This window comes from Balaenoptera borealis, assembly GCF_965194805.1.
Source record: "Balaenoptera borealis genome assembly, chromosome: 4".
NCBI lineage: Eukaryota > Metazoa > Chordata > Mammalia > Artiodactyla > Balaenopteridae > Balaenoptera > Balaenoptera borealis.
This window is the reverse complement of record NC_138861.1, coordinates 125,022,364-125,043,886: the sequence shown is the minus strand read 5'-3', so window position 1 is coordinate 125,043,886 and position 21,523 is coordinate 125,022,364. Positions and strand designations below refer to the sequence as shown.

General features: G+C 36.4%; 1 protein-coding gene across 10 annotated transcripts in view; it reads left to right on the top strand.

Annotated features, from left to right (window-relative positions):
* The window catches only part of LOC309627547 (bifunctional heparan sulfate N-deacetylase/N-sulfotransferase 4), an 865,109-nt gene that overhangs the window by 827,534 nt on the left and 16,052 nt on the right, over positions 1 to 21,523 (top strand). For all 10 annotated transcript variants that reach the window (XM_082389627.1, XM_082389626.1, XM_082389624.1 and 7 more), the window contains 4 exons: positions 2,246 to 2,342; positions 6,560 to 6,683; positions 15,511 to 15,685; positions 20,750 to 20,920. In XM_082389627.1, the coding sequence (XP_082245753.1) occupies positions 2,246 to 2,342; positions 6,560 to 6,683; positions 15,511 to 15,685; positions 20,750 to 20,920 (567 nt within the window). The remainder of the gene's footprint in view (positions 1 to 2,245; positions 2,343 to 6,559; positions 6,684 to 15,510; positions 15,686 to 20,749; positions 20,921 to 21,523) is intronic.

The following is a 21,523-nucleotide window of genomic DNA, read 5'->3' as shown; positions in this document are numbered from 1 at the left end:
CTACCACAGCTTCTCCATTCATAAGCCCATTGCTTCAGCACTGGTTTGGCTGAGAACAGAGGTTACATGACATGTGGGAATGCTGGGAACTGGCTAAATCATCTGACTGCTTGGTTGTTCAGCAGTTCTACATTGGATACTCTCTGGTGTACATCAATGGGCAATACAAAGATTATCACACGTTTTGGTCACTATCACAGGTCCATCCACCTGCCTCTTCCCTAGAACTTAGTAGCCCTAATATTCCTGTCTTGCTCCTTTAAGTTCCTTGGCTAACCCATTCATCACTGCTTATTAGTCCGCTATACCCTTACCTTGGGCTACTAGTCTATTTGCAAAAATGTGGATGGCCAAAGACACTGTCCAGAACTCTGCCAATTGGACACTTTCCCTTAACGATTTGTTTTTAGGAACCTCCCTGAATGGGCCTGTAGGGCAGCTGCAGTCCAGTTTGGGCTTCTACCAACATATAGGTCAGCCTATCTACAAACCAAGCTAGGGTTTCCCCCTCTTCATCAGCAGGTTATAGAGGACCTTCCATGAAACTATAAGAATGAGCTGATATAGAGGCATGAGTGGAACAGTGATAGGTGACATGGGGTCTGGGCACTTGTTTATAAAGTTAACTTATAGCCTTTGTATCTTCTTGAAATCAGTTCTGGATGTACCACCCCATCTTACAATGAATTGTTATTGGGTACACTTGAACTTATGACTTGGTTGGTCTGTCAATACTCAGCTTATGATGGCCAATTAATGGCCACATTATCACTTTGAAAATCCATGACAAGCATTATCTCTTCCAGGGCCCAGCAACACCTTGCTGCATAACCTTAGGGGAGTACACTGTGATTCTCCTCTGGGACTTGACCAAAACTCTCTTTGGTGTCAATTTTATACCATAGATGCCATGGTACCATGGGTCTGGCAGGATGTATGGCCCAAGTGGGAGGGCTGCTTGGACCTCACTCTTACCTCTTATAGGGCTCTTTCTTCTTCTGGGTTCCACTCAAAACTAGCAGGTTTCTGCATCATCCAGTCAGTGACTCAGAGCAATATTTCCTAGGGCAAAAAAAAAAAAATGCTGCGTCCAAAACCCAAAGAAGCCCATCCAGCACTGTGCTTCTATCTTAGTAGTAGGAGTTGCAAAGTACAATAACACAGCCTGTACCTTGGAGGGTATGTCCCAGCATGCTCCAGACCACTGGGCTTTGAAAAACCAGCAACGGTAATAGGCCCCTGACATGATATTAGAGAAGATATGGCTAAAAAACTGATTAAAGTACATAAATGTGAACCATAAATGATTATTCATCTTATGCTATTTTTAATATTTGAATAATAAATGTAAAATTATAATTGTTTTAATGGTCAACATATTTTTAGAAAGAATTCTATTTGTGAAAATGATTTTTGAATATAATTATTAATTTGATTACCAATATAATAAAACCAATTTGTCAGTCAATAGACATTTCAAAAATTGTATCACTTTCATTTAAGGGCTCTTTTTATTCTCAGAAGTGTTATGAATTGGATGATGAATCTGGTCACTTGAATGGAATGGAATGGAGACCAGCACAGGAGAACACTGAGATGGGGATAAAATTGGACAGATGGCTATGTTAGGTCTGGCATTTCCTCACCATATCTATACAACAGTGACACATATGCAATTTAAAATATTGGTCTAGAGTTCAGGAGGGAAGTAGGGGCTAGAAATAATGATCTGCATGGTATCTGCTTGTGGGGTAGGGCCAAACTATGAGATTATCTGGATCAGCAGAGAATAGCACATAGTGTGAAAAGTAAAGGAAAAGTTGGCCAAGTCTGGAGTTGAAGGATAGCTTTCAAGCCACTCGGGAAAAAAAAATAACAACGATTAGGGCAGAGCACAGAAAACTGAGAAACTATGTTCAAACCAGGTAGAGACAAGTTAAGGCTCAGGTATACAGAAGTAAGACATGAATTCAGAGACAGAGTGGAATCTCAGCAGTTAGAACCTAGCCAAGCCTCAGAAGGATGACGGCAGGCGCGACTTGATGCTGAGTTCTAACCTTGAAGGAAAGGAAGGTGCCAGTTTAGAAGGAAACAATTTGGAAACCAAAGAACCAGAACCAGAACAAGGTCTAACTCCTAGTTCTGGGTATCAGGCAAGAAGTTGATCCTGTCTTTTGAACAATTTTTATGGACCAGAGCTAGGCATTCATTACACAGTAAGATTCATTATTCTTCCTTCTTGCAGAATCCATGTGATGATAAAAGACACAAAGACATCTGGTCCAGAGAGAAAACTTGTGACCACTTACCAAAATTCCTTGTAATTGGGCCACAAAAAACAGGTAAGAACAGCCAACTGTGCTGTTTGCATTCTTTTTTTTTTTTTTTTTTGTCATGAAACACATGGTCATATGGTATTTGATTGTTTGGCTTTGTGAAATATTTAGACACCCGTGCAAGTTCATTATTTGAATTGTTCTTCATCCCTGTGGATCGTCGTTATGCCATGATCCTCAAAGAGACCCTAAAGTTGCTCATTTAATTAGACTTATGGGCTAAATTTTTATCTATCAATTTTAAAACTGTTCAACAGACATCACATTTTTGACAACTTGGAGCTTATATGTCACAGTTGTGATATCTGATTTTTAATTTCTACTTTTTATGGCTTTGCCTAATTAACTCCTGAATTAAGTTATAACAAAGGGCTTTGGCTTGATTCAAATTATTTTACACTGCATATCAACCTTGAATTGATTTTTTTTCAGAACCACTGTCATTATTACCTTCAAATATTCTACCTGTGTGGTTTGTTTTCCAAATAATCATTATATATGAATATGGTTTGTACTTATTTTATGATACACCTATGGCTCATCAGGCATTTTTTTTCCCTTGATATTTTCTCATGTGCTGAAGGACAAGTGTATAAGAATGTAATAAAAGAGAGTGAAAGTATTTCGCCAATGAAATGATACTTTCAATTAGAATATTTTATACTTTCTTCAGCATGCGACAGCTTTATATACTTTGCTGATGTCCTGATTAATTAAACTTTTTACTGAGTTGCTGTATTTTGAATTCACAACTTTGACTAGAAGCACTTTTTCATCAGTGAATGCACAAACCATAACACAAGACAAACAGTCACAATAAATAAGACTGGCCTAGATGAAGATATTTATAATACAAGCATGTAGACCATTTTAAAGGTTGTGGGCAAAATTTCCAGACTATTAGATATTGGTTGTTGAAATCTTTTCCTCCTCCATAAATATAAATTGTATTACAATAGTAAGTTACATGTGCAGGGAGGGAAAAAAAGCAGCACATATTTTCAGATATACCACTTTTGTTGTTGTTATTGTTTAAAATGTGCATTAATTTTCTACCAACTCCCTCACAGCAGTTCTAACACTGGAATGACTACTAAAGAAACAAAACATTCCTATGTTGTAAAATCATGCTAAAAATTTAAAGTCATATCTTCTCTCATTTGTCATTGAATGTTACTACTTCTTAGATCTGCTAGAACACTACAGGTTAGTAAGAAAAAATCTAGTTTTCTTCTTTGCTGTTTGTATTTACAGACAATAACTTACACCTTTAGATTTTAATATTGGACCTACCAGTGTGGAAATGATAAAGATTTTAGCTGGTTTTGGCCTTCCCAAGACAAGCAAACAAGTTAAAGAAATTGGATGATAATATTTTATATGCTATGAAAATGCTATCTTAGTGTGAAAATGATTGTGATAATTCTTAAAATCCATTCAATTATAGAAGTCTGAAGTCTTCATTTGTTCTCCTGTTGCTTCAGTTGGCAAAACTCCCACTGCTGTCAGAGGCTGTAAATTCCCTGGAGGATGGGCACAGATAAATGCTAAGAACCTGGTCTTTAATGCAAAGTTGTCTTTAAATAACTTAAACCTGACCCGTGCATCCCTTGCAATAAACATGAGATATAAAAGTGGTCCTCAAACCCCTATTTGCTCAGTTGTTCTGAGGTGAGAATGGAAAGATGAAATATCCCACCTCGTTGCTGAATCCTGGAAAAAATTTCCATCAGCTAAAAGTGGGGCAGTGAATGGGGATAGACAGGGAGCAGGATAGGCCTGGGCTTAAGGCACTCAAAGTTGACACCGTAGTCCTACTAGAATCCTGTGGACACATGGGCATTCTTCATGATTCCGGGTCAAATTTTGATATTACTAGGGTAGGAGAGGATTTCCAAAAGGGTTAAATTTAGCACAATAATTCTGAAAGCATAATTCATTGGCCTTAAATCTTCTAGAAGATCAGATTTCCCATTGTCAATATTGATTTCTCACAATTTGACTGACTTACCCTGGTACATTTACTCTGGTAAAACTAAAAAGAAGTTGATTATATATAAAATAGAACAAAGTTTCTCTTAGAGCATTACAACGTGTGAGAAACTTCCTCTACAAAATATTTATATCAAAGACAGTGGATAAAAATGCATGTCAAGGATAGATGAAAGCATAGGCAATAATAAAGTAAATATACATTTTGAGGCCATGGACCCAGATTTTATGGCTGATCATATGAACATCAGGCCATGTGTCTACTGTCCCTGGTTGAAATTGCTTTCTCCTTCCTTCCTCTCAGAGGCCTCCCGACATCCCTCCTGCTCCTGGCAGCGTGAAGGTGTATGGCTCAGAGCATAAAGGCTTTGACTTTCTGTAGCCCAGGGGAGCTCTGGGTGCAATTCTGTGACCATCAGGGTGGCTAAACATGTACATGCTACCAAATGAGGTTATAGAGTATTCATTTTAAAATATTCAGCAATAATTCAAAAAGGTCCCTGTATCTTTACCCTGGAACCATCCAATCTCAACATCTCAGGGATGTTAACCTATTAATATTTCAGCTCTTGTGTGTCTCAAAAATCTCCCTCTCTGTCTCTCTCTGTCTCTGTCTTTCTCTGTCTCTCTCTCACACACAAACACAAGCTTCTTTCTCATCATCAATTAAATATTTTTATGTAGGCCCCATTCTAAAAAGTATGTAGAAAGAAACCTTCTGGATTCCCTGTTCCCTTCCAGCTGCTATTCTATACTACTCCATCTCTAATTGATTTCCTCTCCCTGGAAGATTTTTGTTCCTCCTCTCACATTTTCTCCTTTTTGAACTCCTTTTATTTTCAGGAGAAAATCAGATCAGTTCTTCAAGACTGCTCTTGCCCCCCATAACTTTCATGTCTAAATTTTTCAGTGTGTTTGAGATAGTTCTTCTGTACTTTGGGCCTCTAATTCAGTTCTTAACCAGTTCTGACTCCTTTAATATTTTTTGTTACTTTTATATAATTTGATTCCATATTTGTTCATTTTAAATATGTTTTTCAATTAGTAATTAAATCTCCTTAAGGGCATTTATTAATTTTTGTCCTCACATTTCACTAGGAGCCACCCATTCTGGATTTCTTAGGTCCCCCGAGATCTGTTGTTACTTTCCTTTATATACACAATTCTCTGATGATCTTCTCTGCTTCCAGATCCCCAGCTACTATCATTTTTGTTGTGCCAGCCCTCTTGCGTAGTTCATTCCAAGCTCTCCTAGGGCTGGGAAATCCAACAGAATCTCCTGGGTGCAACACATTACAAAAGAAATAACCTTTTCCATAAGGGAAGTTTTGATTTATGAGAGCCAGTCCCTTCATGATCCTTCCTGCTGTGGTCCCCAGTTTCTGGCCTGACTCAGGTTTAGAGGTGACATTTGTGCCTTCTGTGATATGTACACTCAGTGGGTTCTATCAGCCAGTCTGTTTAGCCTAGTGTCTCAGCTATCAGACTTGATTGTCCCATCTTGTCAGGGTAGAACATTCAACTGGCCATCTTCCAGAATCCTGCACTCCTCTTTCAGCCTTACTGGAAACACGTTTTTAAGGTACAACCTTAAAAAATGCTTCCTCCTGGAAGTCTTCACTGACTTCCCAAGTATAAATCACCCATTTTCTCAGGTATTAGAAAAACACTCTGCTCTTATCATGGGACCTCCCTCACTACGCTGCAATTACCTGTTTACTTGACTCAAGTCCACAGATACACTTTAAGTCTATCGAGGCCAGCAAATATATTTTTCTTATCATCAATCATTACTACAGCAACTTGTACAGAGTTGCACAGGTCAACATCTTTTGAATAGTTTGATTTAATTTAATTGATCTGAATATAATATTAATTAAGGTTCAGGTATTGTGCTCGATGTCTTTGATACTTTTGCCACTCATCCGACTCCAGGAGGGAAATTGAACCACCTGATTTCTGAAGTTCTCCCCTAGCTGTATCATCTACCAGTCTGCTTGACTTTGACTATGTCCTCATATTAAATGAAGTGTTTAGGTCAATAGAATCATGAAGACTAATATAAGAACACATCATTGCCACATGAAATGCACTCAACTGATTTTTAGGAAATCATTTTGATACTGGAATGATTTGGTCTTTTGCATATTATTTTCTGAGCAAAAATTTTGTTACAATATATGTCTCTTCTTTTATTGCTTTATAACCTGTTGCCTCCTGTTTTGTAATAGGAACAACAGCACTTTATTTATTTCTTCTTATGCACCCTTCCATCATCAGCAATCTCCCCAGCCCCAAAACATTTGAAGAAGTCCAATTCTTTAATGGCAACAACTACCACAAGGGAATTGACTGGTAAGAAAAATAACAAAAAGTAAAGTCCATTATTAACACATGCTCCTTCACAGCTGAGCAATTATAGATGTATGCATGGCATCTACTTAATTACAGAATAAATGTATGGTCAATTCTACCATAGTGAATTAGAAATTAATTTATAATGATATATTTAATCAGTGTTGCCTATAATTTGATTTGGACAGTGCAATAATGATAATATTTTTCTGGTAAATTAGTATGATTGAATAAAGAGGATTATGGAATATTTTTCATCAGCATTATTCATAAGGATATTTAAAATTCTCCTTAAGCATATTATTATTTTACTGTGCCTAGAATTTTTTTTTAACTAAATACATAATTTGTCTTCACAATGACTCTTGAGAAAACAAATAAATCAGTAGTTTTATTTTATAGTCCATGACATGTATCTTCATTAATCACATAGGCTGTAAATGTTGTATTATAATATAAACTGATATTTGTCATGCCAATAACAGAACGTTTCCAAAATCATATTAATGCTAGTCACACATGTGCATAAGAGGAAAATTACTTTGTATTTGATAAGTTATGAAAATGTCAAAATCACAATATTTTCCCTAAACTGAAATAGAATAAACCTGGTATTGCAACTGATGTTCACTCTGGGGATTTTTTCTAGCTCTATCCCAATTTTCTAAGGAAAATATGGCCCTGATTTCCAAATCCCCCCTGAGGAAAGTTCCCCTCAATGCATACCTCTGTAGCATGTGACCTTATGTCAACATTACACATGAATATGTCCTCATGAAAGGCTCATTCTTTTAAGATGCAGCTAGGAGGAGAGTGGGGCAGGGGCGATGCCAGTGAACAGATTTGACTTCCCATCGTGAGTAGAGCCGTGTCCACTCTGCACCTAGGAGATCACTATTCTACCTTACTTTAAAAAGACTAAATGAATTTTGAAATTGCATGCAAGTTACTGAAAGCAGAGCAGCAATTTTATCTGTGAGCTCAAATGGAACACAAATTGTTAAGCAGGAATATAGATGAGACTTTTCACCACTTCACATTTGGGAAATATAATAACAAATGTCAAAGATGAGAATAAGTGTCTTATGTGAATTCTTAATTGCTCTTATTATTTATTTCTAGAACATTTGAGGGTTAGAGAAATGATGAGCTGTAAAGAGGGTTACACACATAATTAACGCCTCGCACTGAATTAACCTCTGAACATATTGATTCCATAATCTACACACAGAGGAATGTTTCCACAGCAGATGGAAGAGTGAACCTGCCGAGGCACCACAGGATCAACTGGCAGGAAATATCTCTTTAATTACTCTGGATAGACTATAATGTGTTCACATTGCTACACATACTACAAATCATGCAGAAGTTAAAAAGGAGGAAAGCTACTATGCCATAATCTGTTTAGTATTTTATAGCTATTCTGACATTTTCCTCTTTTGTGCACTTTAATCTCAATTTAAGAATTTTGCATTCAAGTTTGCAAACATAAATTTTCTATTTTTTTTTTGAGAGAACACATTTTATTCTCAGGAATTTTAAACATATCATAAAAGTTTAATATATACAAATCAAGATAAGAATAATTCCTTAATTACATCTAGTATGGATGACACAGGGAAGAATATATTTTGACAGACCAACTGTGAAAGGAAAATGTTATATAAATTTTCCACAAAGGTGTAAATAGTTTAGCAGTCTATCCTGAGAGGTACTTGAAAAATTCTCTTTCTTTTTTTTTTAAGTTAGAAATAATTTATTTTGTTTAGTTTCCCTATTTAAAAAAAAAAATTATACAATTTTTAAAGGTTACTTTCCTTTTATGCTTATTACGAAATATTGACTATATTCCCCGTGTTGTACAATACATCCCTGAGCCTATCTTACACACAATAGTTTGTACCTCCCACTTTCCCACCCCTATATTGCCCCTCTCCCCCCGCCACTAGTAACCACTAGTTTCTTCTCCATATCTGTAAGTCTGCTTCCTTTTTGTTATATTCATTAGTTTGTTGTATTTTTTAGATTCCACATGTAAGTGTATCATACAGTATTTGTCCTTTTCTGACTTATTTCACTTAGCATAATGCCCTCCAGGTCCATCTATGTTGCTGCAAATGGCAAACCTTTGTTCTTTTTTATGGCTGAATAGTATTACATTGCATATTCATACCACATCTTCTTTATCCATTCATCTGTTGATGGACATATAGGTTGCTTCCATATCTCGGCAATCGTAAATAACATGCTATGGACATTGGGGTGCGTGTAACTTTTTGAATTAGTGCTTTTGGTTATTTTCAATATATACCCTGGAGTTGAATTGCTGGGTCATATGGTAGTTTTGAGGAACTTCCATACTGTTTTCCACAGTGGCTGCACCAATTTAAATTCCCACCAGCAGTGTACAAGGGTTCCCTTTTCTCCACATCCTCACAGACACTTGTTATTTGTGTTCTTTTTGATGATAGCCATTCTGACAGGTGTGAGGTGATATCTCATTGTGGTTTTGATATGCATTTCCCTGATGATAAGCAATGTTGAGCATCTTTTCATGTGCCTGTTGGCCATCTGCATTTCCTCTTTGGAAAAATGTCTATTCAGTTCTTCTGCCCATTTTTAATGTTTATGTAATTGCTTAAAACTATGTCCTCAAATAAGAAGGTTTTTTTTTTAACATCTTTATTGGAGTATAATTGTTTTACAATGTTGTGTTAGTTGCTGCTGTATAACATAGTGAATCAGCTATACATATACATATATCCCCATATCCCCTCTCTCTTGTGTCTCCCTCCCACCCTCCCTATCCCACCCCTTTAAGTGGACACAAAGCACCGAGCTGATCTCCCTGTGCTATGCAGCTGCTTCTCACCAGCTGTTTTACCTTTGGTAGTGTATATATGTCCATGCCACTCTCTCATTTCATCCCAGCTTTCCCTTCTCCCTCCCCGTGTCCTCAAGTCCATTCTCCACGTCTGCATCTTTATTCCTGTCCTGCCCCTAGGTTCTTCAGAACCATATATATATATTTTTTAGATTCCATATATATGTGTTAGCATATGGTATTTGTTTTTCTCTTTCTGACTTACTTCACTCTGTATGACAGTCTCTAGGTCCATCCACATCACTACAAATAACTCAATTTTGTTTCTTTTTATGGCTGAGTAATATTCCATTGCATATATGTGCCACATCTTCTTTATCCATTTATTTGTCGATGGACACTTAGGTTGCTTCCATGTCCTGACTATTGTAAATAAAGCTGCAATGAACATTGTGGTACATGACTCTTTTTGAATTATGGTTTTCTCAGGGTATATGCCCAGTAGTGGGATTTCTGGGTCTTATGGTAATTCTATTTTCAGTTTTTTAAGGAACCTCCATACTGTTCTCCATAGTGGTTGTATCAATTTACATCCCCACCAACAGTACAAGAGGGTTCCCTTTTCTCCACACCCTCTCCAGCATTTATTGTTCATAGATTTTTTGATGATGGCCATTCAGACTGGTGTGAGGTGATACCTCATTGTAGTTTTGATTTGCATTTCTCTAATGATTAGTGGTGTTGAGCATCCTTTCATGTGTTTGTTGGCAATATGTATATCTTCTTTGGAGAAATGTCTATTTAGGTCTTCTGCCCATTTTTGGATTGGGTTGTTGTTTTTTTTTTGATATTGAGCTGCATGAGCTGTTTGTATATTTTGGAGATTAATCCTTTGTTAGTTGCTTTCTTTGCAAATATTTTCTCCCATTCTGAGGGTTGTCTTTTCATCTTGTTTATGATTTCCTTTTCTGTGCAGAAGCTTTTAAGTTTCATTAGGTCCCATTTGTTTATTTTTGTATTTATTTCTGTTTCTCTAGGAGGTGGGTCAAAAAGGATCTTGCTGTGATTTATGTCATACAGTGTTCTGCCTATGTTTTCCTCTAAGAGTTTTATAGTTTCTGGTCTTACATTTAGGTCTCGAATCCATTTTGAGTTTATTTTTGTGTATGGTGTTAGGGAGTGTTCTAATTTCATACTTTTACATGTAGTGGTCCCATTTTCCCAGCACCACTTATTGAAGAGGCTGTCTTTTCTTCATTGTATATTCTTGCCTCCTTTATCAGAAATAAGGTGACCATATGTGTGTGGGTTTATCTCTGGGCTTTCTATCCTGTTCCATTGATCTATATTTCTGTTTTTGTGCCAGTACAATACTGTCTTGATTACTGTAGCTTTAGTATAGTCTGAAGTCCAGAAACCTGATTCCTCCAGCTCTGTTTTTTCTTTCTAAAGGTTGCTTTGGCCATTCTGGGTCTTCTGTGTTTCCATACAAATTGTGAAATTTTTTGTTCTAGTTCTGTGAAAAATGCCAGTGGTAGTTTGATAGGGATTGCATTGAATCTGTAGATTGCTTTCAGTAGTATAGTCATTTTCACAATATAGATTCTTCCAATCCAAGAACATGGTATATTTCTCCATCTGTTTGTATCATCTTTAATTTCTTTCATCAGTGTCATAGTTTTCTGCATACAGGTCTTTTGTCTCCTTAGGTAGGTTTATTCCTAGGTATTTTATTCTTTTTGTTGCAATGGTAAATGGGAGTGTTTCCTTAATTTCTCTTTCAGATTTTTCATCATTAGTGTATAGGAATGCAAGAGATTTCTGTGCATTAATTTTGTATCCTACTACTTTACCAAATTCATGGATTAGCTCTAGTAGTTTTCTGATAGCATCTTTAGGATTCTATATGCATAGTATCATGTCATCTGCAAACAATGACAGTTTTACTTCTTCTTTTCTGATTTAGATTCCTTTAATTTCTTTTTCTTCTCTGATTGCTGTGGCTACAACTTCCAAAACTGTGTTGAATAATAGTGGTGAGAGTGGGCAACATTGTCTTCTTCCTGGTCTTAATGGAAATGGTTTCAGTTTTTCACCATTGAGAACGATGTTGGCTGTGGGTTTGTCATATATGGCCTTGATTATGTTGAGGTAAGTTCCCTCAATGCCTACTTTCTGGAGAGTTTTTTTTATCATAAATAGGTGTTGAATTTTGTCGAAAGCTTTTTCTGCATCTATTGAGATGATCATATGGTTTTTCTGCTTCAATTTGTTAATATGGTTTATGACATTGATTGCTTTGCATATATTGAAGAATCCTTCCATTCCTGGGATAAACCCCACTTGATCATAGTGTATGATCCTTTTAATGTACTGTTGGATTCTGTTTGCTAGTATTTTGTTGAGGATTTTTGCATCTATGTTCATCAGTGATCTTGGCCTGTAGTTTTATTTCTTTGTGACATCTTTGTCTGGTTTTGGTATCAGGGTGATTGTGGCCTTGTAGAATGAGTTTGGGAGTGTTCCTCCCACTGCTATATTTTGGAAGAGTTTGAGAAAGATAGGTGTTAGCTCTTCTCTAAATGCTTGATAGAAGCATTGAAGCCATCTGGTCCTGGACTTTTGTCTGCTGGAAGACTTTTAATCACAGTTTCAATTTCAGTGCTTGTGATTGGTCTGTTTTTATTATCTATTTCTTCCTGGTTCAGTTTTGGAAGGTTGTGCTTTTCTAAGAATTTGTCCATTTCTTCGTGGTTGTCCATTTTATTGGCATATAGTTGCTTGTAGTAATCTCTCATGATCCTTTGTATTTCTGGAGTGTCAGTTGTTACTTCTCCTTTTTCATTTCTAATACTATTGATCTGAGTCTTCTCCCATTTTTCTTGATGAGTCTGGCTAATGGTTTATCAATTTTGTTGATCTTCTCAAAGAACCAACTTTTAGTTTTATTGATCTTTGCTATCGTTTCCTTCATTTCTCTTTCATTTATTTCTGATCTGATATTTATGCTTTCTTTCCTTCTGCTAACTTTGGGGGTTTTTTTGTTCTTCTTTCTCTAATTGCTTTAGATGTAAGGTTAGGTTGTTTATTTGAGATGTTTCTTGTTTTCTGAAATGGATTGTACTGCTATAAACTTCCCTCTTAGAACTGCTTTTGCTGCATCCCATAGGTTTTGAGTTGTTGTGTTTTCATTGTCATTTGTTTCTAGGTATTTTTTTGATTTCCTCTTTGATTTCTTGAGTGATCTCTTGGTTATTTAGTAGTGTATTGTTTAGCCTCCATGTGTTTGTATTTTTTACAGATTTTTTCCTATAATTGATATCTAGTCTCATAGTGTTGTGGTCGGAAAAGATACTTGATACGATTTCAATTTTCTTAAATTTACGAAGGCTTGATTTATGACCCAAGATATGATCTATCCTGGAGAATGTTCTATGTGTGCTTGAGAAGAAAGTGTTTTTGGATGCAATGCCCTATAAATATGAATTAAGTCCATCTTGTTTAATGTATCATTTAAAAGTTTGTGTTTCCTTATTTATTTTCATTTGGGATGATCTGTCCATTGGCGAAAGTGGGGTGTTAAAGTCCCCTACTATGATTGTGTTACTGTCAATTTCCCCTTTTATGGCTGTTGGCATTTGCCTTACGTATTGAGGTGCTCCTGTGTTTGGTGCATAAATATTTACAATTGTTATATCTTCTTCTTGGATTGATCTCTTGATCATTATGTAGTGTCCTTCTTTGTCTCTTGTAATAGTTTTTATTTTAAAGTCTATTTTGTCTGATATGAGAATTGCTACTCCAGCTTTCTTTTGATTTCCATTTGCATGGAATATCTTTTTCCATCCCCTCACTTTCAGTCTGTATGTGTCCCTAGATCTGAAGTGGGTCTCCTATAGACAGCATATATACCGGTCTTGTTTTTGTATCCATTCAGCCAGTCTGTGTCTTTTGGTTGGAGTACTTTATCCATTTACTTTTAAGGTAGTTATCGATATGCATGTTCCTATTACCATTTTCCTAATTGTTTTGGGTTTGTTATTGTAGGTCCTTTCCTTCTCTTGTGTTTCCTGCCTAGAGAAGTTCCTTTAGCATTTGCTGTAAAGCTGGTTTGGTGGTGCTGAATTCTCTTAGCTTTTGCTTGTCTGTAAAGGTTTTAATTTCTCTGTCAAATCTGAATGAGATCCTTGCTGGGTAGAGTAATCTTGATTGTAGGTTTTTCCCTTTCATCTCTTTAAATATGTCCTGCCACTCCCTTCTGGCTTGCAGAGTTTCTGCTGAAAGATCAGCTGTTAACCTTATGGGGATTCCTTTTTATGTTATTTGTTGCTTTTCCCTGCAGCTTTTAATATTTTTTCTTTGCATTTAATTTTTCATAGTTTGATTAATATGTGTCTTGGTGTGTTTCTCCTTGGATTTATCCTGTATGGGACTTTCTGTGCTTCCTGAACTTGATTGACTATTTCCTTTCCCATATTAGGGAAGTTTTCAACTATAATCTCTTCAAATATTTTCTCAGTCCCTTTTTTTTTTTTTCTCTTCTTCTTCTGGGACCCCTATAATTTGAATGTTGGTGTGTTTAATGTTGTTCCAGAAGTCTCTGAGACTGTCCTCAATTCTTTTCATTCTTTTTTCTTTATTCTGCTCTGCAGTAGTTATTTCCACTATTTTATCTTCCAGGTCACTTATACATTCTTCTGTGTCAGTTATTCTGCTATTGATTCCTTCTAGAGAATTTTTAATTTCATTTATTGTGTTGTTCATCATTGTTTGTTTGCTCTTTAGTTCTTGTAGGTCCTTGTTAAATGTTTCTTGTATTTTCTCCATTCTATTTCCAAGATTTTGGATCATCTTTACTATCATTACTCTGAATTCTTTTTCAGGTAGACTGCCTATTTCTTCTTCATTTGTTTGGTCTGGTGGGTTTTTACCTTGTTCCTTCATCTGCTGTGTGTTTCTGTTTCTTCTCATTTTGCTTAACTTTCTGTGTTTGGGGTCTCCTTTTTGCAGGCTGCATGTTCGTAGTGCCTGTTGTTTTTGGTGTCTGCCCCCAGTTGGTAAGGTTGTTTCAGTGGTTTGTGTAGGCTTCCTGGTGGAGGGGACCAGTGCCTGTGTTCTGGTGGATGAGGCTGGATTTTGTCTTTCTAGTTGGGAGGACCACGTCCCGGTGATGTGTTTTCAGATGCACCTGGTGTGTCTGTGACCTTATTATGATTTTAGGCAGCTTCTCTGCTAATGGGTGGCGTTGTGTTCCTGTTTTGCTAGTTGTTTGGCAAAGGGTGTCTAGCTCTGGAGCTTGCTGGTCATTGAGTGGAGCTGGGTCTTAGGGTTGAAATGGAGATCTCTGGGAAAGCTTTCGCCATTTGATATTACATGGGGCCGAGACGTCTCTGGTTGACCAATGTCCTGAACTCGGCTCTCCCACCTCAGTGGCTCAGTCCTGACACTTTGTCAGAGCACCAAGACCCTGTCAGCCATATGGCTGCTAGTGTTGGAGGGTCTCCTGCAGAGGTGGGGTTGGCTGTGGCTCACTGTGGGGACAAGGACACTGGCAGCAAAAGTTCTGGGAAGTACTCCTTGGCATGAGCCCTCCCGGAGTCTCAAAAATTCTTAACTAATTAAAGATATGAAGTAATTTAAAATATTTACTAGGCAATATGGTGTAATTTGCTGTTTGCCAAGGGTAAACCTAATTTTTCTGGTTTTGGTTTTTGATAGCACAGAACATCAACCCAAATCTAAAGGATTTTCCCTCTGTTCTTTAACAACCTACCTATTTCATCTCACTCTTTCCCCTGCCCTAACTAGTCCATTAGAACAATATTACCTGGGATTGTTTTTACATTCAAAGTGTATAGAATAGTCTCTATTTTGACTATTATAACACCAATAATTAGAAATTGATATAAATGGATGTAAAAATATTTAAATTATTTCTTATCCGTAGTATGGCAGGAAATCAGTTAGACCTCAGATTAATTGTTTGTCTTTCTCTGCCTTCAGGTATATGGAATTTTTCCCTACTCCATCCAACATTACAAGTGACTTTCTATTTGAAAAGAGTGCTAATTACTTCCATTCAGAAGAAGCTCCCAAACGAGCTGCATCTCTGGTCCCCAAAGCCAAGATCATCACCATCCTCATTGACCCCTCAGACAGGGCATACTCTTGGTATCAGGTATGAAGCAGTGAAAAATACTGTTAAAAGCATTTGGTCATAGCTTGAATGTAAGTAACATGAATTACCAAAGTCCAGATGTATTGAACAGTCAAATGTTAAAAGAGCTAAACAAACAAAAAAAATTATGAGAAATAAGAACTATTGATAAGATCTAACTGATATCAGTTTGGGCAAAGAGTTTCAAGCATAACATAACAGAAGAAAATCACACATCAAAGAATTAATAGATTGAACCATATAAACATGTAAAATGTTGGTCAGTCACAATTAACAAAATTAAAATAACTATCTAAGTAGAGCATCTTTAGCAATACATGTTAAATGGCTTAGTTCCCTTAATTTGTAAAAAAAAAAGTTCCTGAAAATTGGTAAAAGTAACTAACTAACTAAATAAATATTTGAGTAAAAAAATGAGCAGACAGGGCCTCCTTGGTGGTGCACTGGTTGAGAGTCTGCCTGCCAATGCAGGGGACACGGGTTCGAGCCCTGGTCTGGGAGGATCCCACATGCCACGGAGCGACTGGGCCCGTGAGCCACAACAACTGGGCCTGCGCGTCTTGAGCCTGTGCTCTGCAACGGGAGAGGCTGCGATAGTGAGAGGCCCACGCACCGCGATGAGGAGTGGCCCCCGCTTGCCGCAACTAAGGAAAGCCCTTGCACAGAAACGAAGACCCAACACAGCCATAAATAAATAAATAATAATTTTAAAAAAAAAATGAGCAGACAAGCAAAATGCATAGGTAAACAATTTACATACACACACACAAATCCAACCGCACAATAATTTACATGAAAAATGATCAACCTAATTAGGATCAACAAAATATAAATCAGAATGGTACTTTTAAAAATATCATCTTGACAAAAACTGTCACGCTTATTCTCTCTGTTGACAAGGGTGTGATGATAAAGGTGCTCGAACTTTCCAGTAGAAGGATATATATGGAGATATTTTCTGAAAACTAATTTGATGAGAGTTATCAAAAGGTTTGTAAAGGTACTTTTGTGCTGTGATTCCTCTTCTGGAATCGATCATAAGAAAACCTCAAAAGGATTAAAAATATGTATCTCTTTTTTATTCATCGAGATACTAATCATAATAATAATAACAAAAGGAAAAGTAAATATCCAACAATATAGAATTGTGTCACACCAAAATGGAGTATTCTTCAGCATTTCATGATGGTTTTAATCCATAGAATGATAATTAAAACATTGTGTTCATTCTAATGTGTGGATAGATATTAATCAAATAAGCAAAAAGGTATATAATTAGAAATTTTGAATGCTCTGTGAGGAAGTATGGGAGGTGCTATGAGAGCACTCTCTAGAGAAATCAACTTTAGACTTAAAACTGATGGACGAGTAGGTTTAACTGAGTGAGGGTAGAGGGAGAGTGGGGCAGAGGGAAAGTATGTGTAGTCCCCTGGGTGCAACGAACCACAGCACAGCTAAAGAACTAAAAAAAGGTTCATGTGGTTAGAGAGCAAAACCCGAGGTGGAGACCTGCGGGAGATGAGTCTGGGAGGCACATGGGGGCTAGAAGCCAAGTGGGAGAACCAAGTGGCCACCATTCCTTTAGCCATCGAAAGCCTTTTTAAAATGTTAAACCAGAATTAGTTTAACATTAGTTTAGTTAGTGTGTAACTACCAGAATTCCTTTTAGAAAACATGATACTATCTGCTATTTGAAGAATGGATTGGAGTGGAAGAAGTGACCACTCAGAGAAGTCAAGTAGAGGCTATTGCAATAGTCCTGCTGTGAAATGGCGGTAGCAAGGACAAAGATAGTAAGTAGAAATGGGATGAAGGATAAAGTATCAAGAAATCTTTAGGGATTAAAATCAACAGAACCTGGTCAGAAAACAGTGTGAAAGATAAATCAATTTCCAGTCTGGGCAACTGGATGATAGCCATATATTCCCGTGAAAAAGAAGCACTGAAGAAGGATACAGGTGTTGTGCGGGGGTGGGGGAAGGCTAAAGATGTAATGTGCAATTTAAAAAAAGTAATTTAAAATCAGTAACAAATATTTACTAAATCATTAAATGGCAAGATCTAATGATGGGGCTAATACTACTGTAATTTTGAAATAACGGTGAGTATAAACATTTGATATATCTGAAAGACCTGTAATGTGATAAAAAAAGAACTGATTTTTATTGGTGGTAAAATCACAAGTACAGTACATACCAAATTTTATTTAGAAGTTACTAAAAATAAAGAGACTTTTTTTTGAAGATTCATGTTCATAGATCCTCTGAATTCTATCAGCGGGAGTTATTAAGAACCCCTGCATTGAAACTTAAGGGATAGAAAAGGGTTTAAATGTACTAGCTGGTAAATTTGAAGGTCTGGGATAGAGAAATTAAAGTGACTATGATGGTCTCTTTTTCCTTTAAAAAGCTGAGAAAAAAAAAAAAGTTGAGAACAAGTTAATCTAATGAAAAGAGGGGGAAAATTTGGGAGGCAGTAGTTTAAGGACAGAAGAAAGGGGGTATGAAATCTTGCTACAGGGGTGAGGTAAAGTTGACCAGAGAAATGTAAAATTGCCCACTGCAATGAAAGCCTAATTAAAGCTGATGACCTTGAATTTAAGGTGGTAATAATCTATATGTACTAAAATCCCAATGATATGAGTGCATACATAAATTAATGCCAAAATAAAGTAGATTAAAAGAAAAAATTTAATAGCATTGTAAAATAACAAGTAATTTTTCCTCTTCCTTTATTCTTTTTCTTGACTTTTCAAAATTTCTTCAATAAACATATATCGCTAAGAACAAATAATGATGGACAGAAAAACGTGATACTGCAAACTGAGATTGCAAGTGGTTAGGAATTCAAGTGGAACACTTGTTTTGGGAGCAAAATCCAGAAATTATTGTTAGAATCCATGAGTCATTGACTCCCTAATATACAAAAATGTGTCTTTCTCACTATAACAAAATTCACATTGCAAAGCAAGATAAACTTATTTTTTTCAATCGTGCCAAAAATATTGAGATGTTAAGCCTTAATGAAACATTTTGAATGTGAACACTTGGGGGAAAATGTTGCACGTTTTCCTGGCAGAAAAAATGGTCACTGCTTAGAGCAGATTTATATGAATCTTTTTTTTTCCCACATGGATTCAACAATTTTTTTTTAAAAAGAGAGAATCTATGCCTCCTTCTTCAAGTAAATTCTTTGAACATACACATTTGAAATGAATAAATTTTTCTGATAATACTTTTTATTGCTATATTGCTAAGAGTAGGGTCCCCAGCCTGCTGTACATTTCAAAATAATGCAACCTATTACTTAGGTTACATTATTACCCAGTCCTGTCTATTCAGTAAGTACCATAAATTTGAAGCTCAGCAGGTATAATTCAGAAACTCCTACAAATGTCACCTGCCACTGTAATTTCTACCCCACATTTTTATAATGGGCCTCACAGAGGACCTATAGTGCTATTTTTTCCAGTTCTGTGTGACTTCTGGTCATATTTTTACGCTAATCTTTTTAGTTGTATAAGTATAAAAAAAAGTTGGTGCTAAACTGATATAAGTCAATATAAAGCAGATTAAGTACAATTCCATATTATCACTGTGCAAAGTAGAAATGTTCACATTACTGTATTAACATGCACATAGTATGTTTATATTTCTTTACTCAAGTTACCCTGTTTCTACACCTTGTATTAATTAAATGTACTATGTAGTCTCTATGTATGTAGCATAATGCATTTACAAATAAGGTCAATAAATATGCAATTATGAGAGAGCTTCAAAAGTATTATTATTTCTACCAACCTACCACTCATTAGTTACACTTTAACCATTTACCACTTAATCATCTTTACTTTCTTAGCAATTTTTATTTCTAACATATATAAGGGCTGCTATTACATAATTCTATCAGGCTCTAATATACTTCCATCCTTATCCTGTAGTAAATTTTCTTTAAGTTCACTTTTAGATATCTTGCAAAATCAATTCATCCATTCCCACACACCTCATTCATCTTCACTCAAATTTACTTTAAAGTTCTCTTAGTTTCCACATTTATTTTTTTCTGCTTATTAAAATCTTTCTCACTACATTTTAACTCAAAAGCATCAATCATTAAAAAAGATCCCTTCACCTTTCATTCAGAACTAATCACTTATTGGTCTGACTATCACAGCAAATAACTTATACCTCTAGTCAAATATATGACTTTATCACAATCTGTTAATCTATTGTTTTCCATACCAGATTTTGATTTCTTTGAAGACAGTAATTTTGTCTTACCTATATCTTTTTATCTCTAGAATCTATTGCAGGTTATTGTTCTGGGAAGGATCTTAATAAATGCTTATAAAATTGTATTGATTTGTGTTGGGCTCTTGAGCTTGACCAATGATGGTAGGAGGTGAAAGATTCAGAGAATTTGGTACTGAAAAGCAGTAGTGAATTGGTATTTAGGAATTAGCAGAGTTAGGTGGAAACCCTTGGGAGGGTCAAAGTGAAGTGCCTTGGGCAACATCAACATAAATGTGACACCTGAGCAAGCAAGAATAAACATCTGCCTTCTCTGTACCCATAGCACCTGACACACAGGGATATTAGGGAATTGTCAGAACCCTCAGCAGTGGCTGTAATGAAACAAGAGCACAGTAATATGTAAGCCTACTCCTGCCAATCAAAATCTCTTTTCATCAGGCTTGATCTGTCTGGTCCCTGACATCTTTTCACTTATAATCAAACCCATGGAGAAAATCCTTGTACTCTGTCTCTTGTCTTGCACCTAAACATTTTAGACATGAAGGCAACCACAGGCTTATCTGAATGCTACTTGATATATATGGAAGGCTTATACTCTATATAAACAATATGCCAATGCCTAGGTTTCAATATAGTATGCACTTTTCACCTTATTTTTCATTCTAAAATGAATTAATTATTTTTTGTTACTTTTTTTGGAATAAAACACACATGACACCCACACATATATCCACACATCAAACACATACATGCACACATACCTATGCAGGCATAAAGAAAATTAATTTTACAATTGACTTTCTTATTAAAGCACCAAAGATCACATGAAGATCCAGCTGCCCTGAGGTTTAATTTCTATGAAGTTATCACAACAGCACATTGGGCCCCATCTGACGTGAAAACTTTGCAGAGAAGATGCCTATTACCTGGATGGTATGCGGTCCACATAGAAAGATGGCTAACTTACTTTGCTACTTCTCAGGTAATGTCCTGAACTGAATTTCTTCTGTTTATTATATCCTCATAGTGTTGCACTGACAAACAGAAAATATAAATTAACATTGCCACAGATAGCAATTTATTATCAGAGATGATCATACCTAAGGAAGAAATGTGGATTTTTACATTTTTAATGTCAATGGTAGTATTACAATGTTAAGTGGCTGTGAAACACATTCTGGGGATCTTCTTTTGGATAGTAGCTGGTCTCAAAGTGGTAGGGCCTCACACAGGAGGCATCAGGTGCTTCATAGGCAATCACCAGTAGAGGAGCAGCCAGTTAGACAGAACCTTTATGGAACACCATGTGCAGATACCCGTGTGTCATCTGTCTGTGGGACTCTTATAAGGAAAGAAGGAGGTCATGGATTAGACTGTCAAAACGGAAAGTGTTGTAACAGCTCCAGGAACTTGGGATAGAACAGGAAATAAGGATCTGAGGAAAGTGTCCACATCCTTTATCTTCTTCATTCCAGTCAGGTCACAACTAAAACCTGAGTTCTCTGTTGTGGTTTGTAAGGAGAATAGATGGGTAATTTTCATCTGTATGCCCATTATTTCCAAGCCCTTGGCTCCAAGGTTAACT